At 36.5% G+C, this 7,917-nt stretch overlaps 1 protein-coding gene across 2 annotated transcripts; it reads right to left on the bottom strand.

The window, feature by feature from the left end:
• Nucleotides 1-438: 438 nt before the first annotated feature.
• Nucleotides 439-7,377, bottom strand: slc2a10 (solute carrier family 2 member 10). Of its 2 annotated transcripts, XM_051912387.1 has the most exons (6): nt 7,147-7,377; nt 6,639-6,710; nt 2,371-3,579; nt 1,260-1,382; nt 1,033-1,168; nt 439-745 (listed from the first exon to the last, which is right to left on the bottom strand). In XM_051912387.1, exons 2-6 carry the CDS (start codon nt 6,640-6,642, stop codon nt 652-654), a joined length of 1,566 nt encoding a protein of 521 aa, XP_051768347.1. In that variant the 5' UTR covers nt 6,643-6,710; nt 7,147-7,377; the 3' UTR covers nt 439-651. The 2 variants fall into 2 exon arrangements, with proteins under 2 accessions (XP_051768347.1, XP_051768346.1); XM_051912386.1 differs by lacking the exon at nt 7,147-7,377 and having other exon boundaries at nt 6,639-6,845.
• Between the last annotated feature and the right edge of the window lie 540 nt (nt 7,378-7,917).

Here is a 7,917-nt window from a genome sequence, read left to right as displayed (position 1 = left end):
CCTTTAATCCTAAAAAATGCAATGCCCAATTCAAAATACAGGTAAAACACTCAATTCAAATCAATATGGAAAATTCCTTCATATTAACACAGTACATTGGGCCCTATTTTACTGTTTCTTCTAAGCGCATATCACATTTGATTTTCTCATTGAACTGCATATATAAAGTGAACATATCAATTTTAAAAACTAAATTTATTGGCAACACAAATATACATGAAACATTAAAGTAGATGTCCCTATATCTCTGTAAATGTTTTCTTTATCCTGTGTGCAATTTCACAGATCATCACACATAATCAGTTTAAATAATTAATTAAATAATAATATAAATAATAAGTTAAATATATATTTCGTTTTAATGTGTTCTTTAAACGTTACATCCCGTCCTCTAAAACAAAAATGTTGTCACAAACTACGAAAGCATTCAAATAAAAGTAAAGTAGGGGTCATTTATCTTTATTTAAAATTCTAATTACAAAAGTATACTGTGAATTCACAAAGATTTATCACTAATTGCTAACATGTGAACCAAAGTGCAATAGTTACTACAAAAGGTAAAACTATTAATTATCATTAAAACGTTGAGCAATACATTTAATATCATCCAGTGAACAGAAACACAGGAGTTTCATAACTTTCCACCTCATGTCATGTTGTTGTACTCATCAAGTGAACTCTCTGATAACCTGGAGAGAAATACCTTCTTTGGAAAATATTGCAGGCTTCTTCTCTGTGAAAAAATCTAAAAGAAAGAACATATTGAGATAATGGTGTGCTCAGGCGCTGGCGTTCTCAGCGCCGTCAAAATAAAAGTCCGGCGAGCCGTCAAAATAAAAGTCTCGCTTACAACATCTCGGCCAAAGAGAAAAACTTACATATTTAAAAAAAAATGCCAAATATTGGCATTGGCAATATATCGGTCGACCACTCATTTATAGACACACAACAAGTACAGATTCATTATCTTTTATAGTTGCACCAGAGCTCGTTTTTATATAAATATATTTAAACCCAAATATGTTCTCTTACCGTGTCTGAGAGAGCTCTCTGTCAATTTTATGAAGAGATTTTCCTTTGGTCTCTGGTAGTACAAGGTAGATGAATACAACTGCTGCCATTCCAATAACTCCATACACAAAGAATATTCCAGACAGACCTATCACATCTGAGGGAAATATGAAAGTTGTGAAAATTATGAAAATACTTTACAAATACATGTCATATTTCATATGTTTGGCCTTCTTTGTTGTGCATACCTATTATACTCAAGAAAGAAAAGGTAACTATGAGGTTGGCCCCCACATTGAAGCAGTTGATGAATGAATAGGCTCTTCCTCTGACTTCCTTTGGAAATATCTCACTTAGCACAAGCCATGTCACTGTGAACCACATATGCAGTTTCATAGCATTATAAATAGCTATTGTGTGGCATCAGATATGAAGTAATTTCTGCACCAATAGCAGCACCAAACAGCTCTGTAAAAATATATATTTCAAACACTCCCCCTATCTGTCACTATTCGGACAAACAGGTATCACCTACCAAAACACATTGGAGTTAAACTTATGTTGTTTATAGACTGGTGGAACTATGATGTCACTTTGTAGGCCAATCAGCAGTTAGCATCACGCTGGTTCCCTCGACAAAAACCATTAGGCTTTTGGATTATCAGAAAAAAAAAAAAAAAAAAAACAAGCTCTGTGATCAACAAAAGTTTATGATACTTGCACGTTTTGTCCATCAAGGAAATTTTCACAGATGAACACAACTTTTATGAATTTTGAAGCCTAAATGCAGTTGCCAGAAGTAAAAAGCTAAAAGGTAGGCTATAAACGAACTACACCACGGTCCCAACACTTTAACGTCACAACCAATAAGCTTCCGACAACTCTTTCAGTTTTAATCTAAAAACATTTTTCCCTGAAAGTTCGAGTTAGAATTAGTTTATAAGAGCATGATAAGCATAATGAGGCTGTAAAAACGGACTGAGTTTACCTGTTCGGTGTGATGACGTTTAATGTCCCCGACAGCCTCTGTAGTCTCATTTAGCCACTTGTTAGCAATCACCTTTTCAATACATGTAACAGCTTAAAAAGAAATCACGAGTGGGGTGAAAGGGTCTTAAGCTTGCGTCCACAGACCTTATTTCATCCATTTAACCAAAATCCCATTCAAAAAACCCACTCACTTCAGGGCGATGGAACCGGAAGTGCTAAAATGCTAACTCGTTTCCGTGTTTTGGACTACAAAGTGGCATCATACCTGCACCACTCTATACTCAAACAATCTGACAGCAAATTTTGTTTGGTGCTGCCAGTGACACTGTATCTTTAACTACAGTAAATGTAAACTCAAAGGCAACTTACTTGGTCCAAAGCTCACTGAGAAAGCACTCACAACAGCCATCATGCAGATGAAAATTATCCACTTATACATATCCTCTGAGTGTGAGAAATTATTTGAAAGTCCATGAGCATCATGCGTTTCATTTCCAGTAGATGGAGTGCTTTGATTTACAGAGTTGTTGCCTGCGTTTTCTTGATTTTCAGCTGGTGAGGTCAGATTTACATGTGGCTCCAATGAAGTGCATTGTTTTGTTGTATCAATCATTGACTGTCCACACAAGAAACCAGTAAGTATCAATCCTACAGCCAGCACAGTGCATCCACCAATCAGAAGTGATCTTCGGCCAACCTTGTCTGAACATACCATTGCCAGTAGAGTAGCAATGACTTTGACTAAACCCAGACCCACTGACGCAAGAACTGCAGACGCATTGCTCTGAAATCCCACTGAGAAAAGGATGGTGGAAGCGTAGAAGAGGACGTTTGGCTGGCCTGTGAATTGTTGACCGAGCACCAGCCCGAGGCCAATGGCAGTCCTTCTGCGCATGTTGTCTTTGGTTCTGAAAAGGTCAAAGATGCTATATTTCACATGTTCTGCCTGGTGGCGATTCAACGTTTCCCCTGCTAAACTGTCAGACTGCTGGTTATCATCTTCTGTTATGAGGCCTTCAGAGGTTTGCTGAGGTAGAAACCCAATGGACACCAACTGCATGAGGGACGGTACAATAGCAAATCCAAACATGTACCTCCATCCTGCTTGGACACCAGATAAGATGTAGTTGACCGCATAAGCCAACAAGATCCCAACAGTAATTCCAACTTCATATAGGGTCACCATCAACCCTCTGCGACTGGGAGCGACCATCTCAGAGACAAAGATGCAGCAGCTCATGGAGGAAATGCTCATTGCAAAACCAATGATGGCCCTACCAACCGCCAATGCCAAAAAAGACATGCTTGCTGTTAGGATAACGGTGCCTCCCAGAATGAGGAGATTACTCAATAAAATGGATGCTCTCCTGCCATGACGGTCAATCAGCCAGCCACCAATCACAGACGCTAACAATGATCCGATCAGAAGAGCGCTAACCACAGCTTCCTGCCGGATACAACCCAGAGAGAAGTGAGCTTGGAGCTGCGGCAGAGCACCGGATATTATTCCCAGCTCATAGCCGAACACTAGGCCACCAAGAGTGGACGCGATGATAGTGAGCACCAGGACAGAACAACCTAGAAAAGAGAAAATGCTACAGAAATAAGACAGAAATGAACTTTGCAGCTGGGATGAACAGGTCATAAAGGGGAAACCAGGACTTTTCTTGGTGTTCAGAGAATCTGACCTACCTGCACAAGGAAAAAAAAATCATGTTTAAAATAAATTATCAAAATTTAAATGGTATAAGACTACAATAAAAATTAGTTTGTTGCAAGTTCTTCCATATACACGGTGAAACTCCATAATAGATCTAGTAAAATACTGTTACATTTACAGTTTTTGGAAATGAAAAAGAACAAGTCATCCTATAATTTACCGTGAAAACCTGTAAATTGACATTCCCAAAATTCCCTGTGTGACACTTCACATTTGATGTTTTTTTGTTTTGTTTTTTTTCATTGAAATAACAGTTTCTTTCTTTCTTTTTTTTTTTTAAATTCTTATCAGTTATGTAAATTATTATGGAAGCTTGTTTCCACCAGAGAATTTTTATCTCATAATTCTGACTTTTTTTCTTTTCAGAATTTTGTGATATAAACTCGCAATTGCATTTTATCAAAAGATATAAAGTCCATATCTGAAGGGGAAAAAAGTCTGACTTATAAACTCGTAATTCTGACTTTATAACTCGCAATTCTGACTTTATATCACGCAATTCTGACTTTATATCACGCAATTCTGACTTTATAACTCAATTCTGACTTTATATCTTACAATTTTGACTATATAACTTGCAATTCTGACTTTATATATCACAATTCTGACTTTGTAACTCACAATTGTGAGTTTACATCATGCAATTCTGACTGCAAGTCAGAATTGTGAGAAAAAAAGTTGCAATTATCTTTTAAATTGTTTTATTCCATGGTGGAAACAAGCTTCCGTAGGGTTTTATGGTACATCTTGTGCTGTTAAATTAATGTTTATTGCATTATTTTAGTCATGTGTGTTATGATGATGGTGTTTTGTATTTGTGTGCATGACACTATACATTAGTATTTACTTCAGCACATGGAAAAGCTACTTGTGATGACCTTTGATTCTACATGTGGTTTTCTTTTTACTATGTTTTTAAATTGTCATTGCATTAAAGGTACACAACAGATATTAGTACTTCAGTAGATTGGTATATTAACATATCAGTTAATAAAAATATGTTTTTTCACTGTAAATTTAAGTTAAAAAAGTAAAACTTAAAATGTTGCTACCATATTTTTTGCAGTAAAATTCTGGCAACCACAGCTGCCCTTTTTTTTTTTTTTTTTACTGTAAAATTAACATATACTACAACCCAAGGACATATCCTCCAAGGAGGCAAGGGAGGCAGTGTCTCCTCAAAAGAAGTGGATGAAAAAATAATCGATATTTCAAAAATAAAACAATGCAAATATTACAAAATGTGACGCTAAAAAGTGTAAAAGTCATTCATTTTTAAAAGTAACTGTCCAACAGCGACACCTGCAGATAAAGTTACAGTGGGAGTCTTGCCTCCCCTAAGCCCATTGACTTTTAACAGACCCCCTAAAGTGTGTGCTGGGTTAGTAGGGGGTGTGTCACGAACTTGGCCTCTGTGGCTCCCTCCGATCGCCACCAGAGGGCTCCCTCACCTGAGTATTAACCATTCTTGGACTGCATTTCCAATAACCCCATACCTGGGTTGATTACACACACACCTGACTCCCATAACCCGGACTATTTAAGCCGACGCACACATTCACACATTGCGAAGTCTTGTTTTGCCCTGGCTAACACTACTGAGCGTTTTTCCCACGGTTCCTATATTCTTGTGTATGACCTTGGACTGCTTATCCTCATCGTGTTTGTTTGCTGCCTGCCCTGTTGATACCTTGCCTGTTTACTGGATTACTCTGCCTTGTCTGCTGCCTGCCCTGACCCTTTGCCTGTCCCCGTTTACAATATATCTCTGCCTTGGATATTGTTATTGCTGGTGTTTGACCCTTGCCTGTACGACTACAATTATATTAATAAAGCTGCACATGGATCCCATCGAGTCTGCCGCCTCGTTACAGGGTGATAGTCACGTGAGAGGAGGCAATGCCTCCATTGCGCCATGATTGGATATGATTGGTTTGTGCGATAAATCCCGCCTCTTGATTTTGTGCACATTCTCGGATCAGCATAAATGAAGACAATGATGCCGTTAATGGGAAGGCTAATTTAAAAAGTAAGTAAACAACTGTCACTTAAATATCACCGCTTTATGTCGCGTCAAAATCAAACTTGAAATGGCCAGAAAACATGATGACTGTATTATATTATTAAATATATTGTTTAAATTGTTACTGCCTTTAGTTATTTTGGATTAAATGTAAAAATGTGTAAAAACAGTAACATGTATCCTTAGTTTTAATAAATAGAATATTACATAGTGTAAAAATACAAAATTGAATTGTATTTGGTCTCTTTTTTATGTAATGTTTGATTAACCAGGAAAATTAAGTGTAACATTAAGTGTAACAGGGACATAAATTTACATTTGATATATAAAAAAAATGTGAGGACTTTGCCTCCTCATTTTAAAACACCACCGCACACCACTGCTACAACCACAAAAATTTGTTAAATGTACAGTAGGTAGCAATACCAGTCAGGATGTGCTGCCGCCAACTAACTTACAACCCTAATTGTATAGCTAGATCATCCTGAGAGATATAGGTCAGATTTTCAGGACACCGTCAACTTAAAATCATGTTTATATACAAATGGTTTAAAAGGAGAAAAAGCCATATTTCAGAAAGTCTCCTTTCATCTTACATTAAAGGAAATTAAAAACATAAGGTCTTAAACCTGTCAAAAAATATATATTATAACAATTATACAAGAATATGTTGTTTTAAGTAGCCTTGTTAAGTAAGTAGGCTATAGGCTATGTCTCTCTGCAGGTACTACATAACTATTTCCATAACAGGCTTCAAACACTTCAAAAACACATAACCTGTCATATTTGTTTGCTATAGAGATAACCACATAATCAGTTATATGCTACATTTTTATTTTACTTTAAAATGACGTACTAAAACTACAACAAACATTGAACAGGTCTGACACTTACCCATTTTTATCAGAATTTAAAGATGCTGGATCATCAAATACGCAGCAAGTCTGTCTCGTTCGGGAACATAACCTATTTTCAAAACAAAAACGTAGACATGTTAAATGAGAACTGTGAGTTTTGAAGGACGATCTGTTATTCTAGTCATTCTAATCACTCTTCATTCAGAACGCTGTCACCATGACGACTTTCATGAGGGCGCTATTGATTTAATTAGAAGAGAGATCACTTGAACGCGTTTCTGATTAGCTGTAAATAACACGCAGCTGATGTTTCTACCAGGAATCCTGTTCTAAAAGAACTTCGAAACTCATTTAGCCTGTAGAGTCCACGTATGACTGTAAAGTTTATGAAGCAAGTCACTGTCAAACCAGTTAGAATTACATCTGCAAGACACTTTTCCCTTCAGAACACTAGCATGAAAACAAAGCTGGCGACGCTTCCACCGTGTATTACCTTCCAAGTTATTTAAACAACAAAAGCAGCTCCCGCTAACCCGCATTCTCACCTCTTGACCGGTTAACATCCCTCAGGCGAGATGTTTTATCCCGATATAAACTGGCGTACATTGATTTTACGCGGTTCATATAGTCTTTGTTTAAAATGGAAACGCTACTGTTGCATCTGCAACTCAGTTTTTCATCTGCCTTTTGCTCTTGGAAAGTTCCTTGGAAGCTTCTTTCCCTGAAGTCTGTACATCCAAGGAAGTCGCGGCTACGTGGCAGGAGGCTGAACTCTTCCTTAAACGACTCACTGAGCCTCGAGACCATAAAGACGCATACCATTAAACTTAAAATAGTAATGTTGGCCTCTTCTCCCTTTACCAACACCTCATATAATATAATATAATATAATATAATATAATATAATCACCATAAAGACCATAAATACGTTCTGATACCATTAAACTTAAAATAGTAATGTTGGCCTTTTCTCCCTTTTGTTACCAACACCTCATTAATATAATATAATATAATATAATATAATATAATATAATATAATATAATATAATATAATATAATATAATATAATAATGGAATGGAATGGAATACATGTAACGGCGTTACATAATCAGGATACAAAAATCCAGTAACTGTAATTCGTTACAGTTACGTCAAAAAACGTAGTAAACAGATTACAATTACATTTTGAAAAAAGGGGGGATACTATCAGATTACAATCGTTTCATTTAAAACTAAATAAACATTATTTTGCCATAATAACACATTTTAAGATGGTTCTGTTGCCAGTGATGACTCAAGTAAGCCATGCGCAAATA

This window comes from Ctenopharyngodon idella, chromosome 11 (genome assembly GCF_019924925.1).
Source record: "Ctenopharyngodon idella isolate HZGC_01 chromosome 11, HZGC01, whole genome shotgun sequence".
Lineage (NCBI taxonomy): Eukaryota > Metazoa > Chordata > Actinopteri > Cypriniformes > Xenocyprididae > Ctenopharyngodon > Ctenopharyngodon idella.
The sequence above is the reverse complement of the archived record's forward strand: the minus strand, read 5'-3'. Positions and strand labels throughout refer to the sequence as shown.

Coding starts and splice junctions, on each gene's coding strand:
- slc2a10 (XM_051912387.1), bottom strand. Junction 1,383..2,370: donor CTCAGTGAGCTTTGGACCAA/GTAAGTTGCCTT, acceptor TGTGGTTCACAG/TGACATGGCTTGTGCTAAGT. Junction 1,169..1,259: donor TTCTTTCTTGAGTATAATAG/GTATGCACAACA, acceptor TATTTCCCTCAG/ATGTGATAGGTCTGTCTGGA.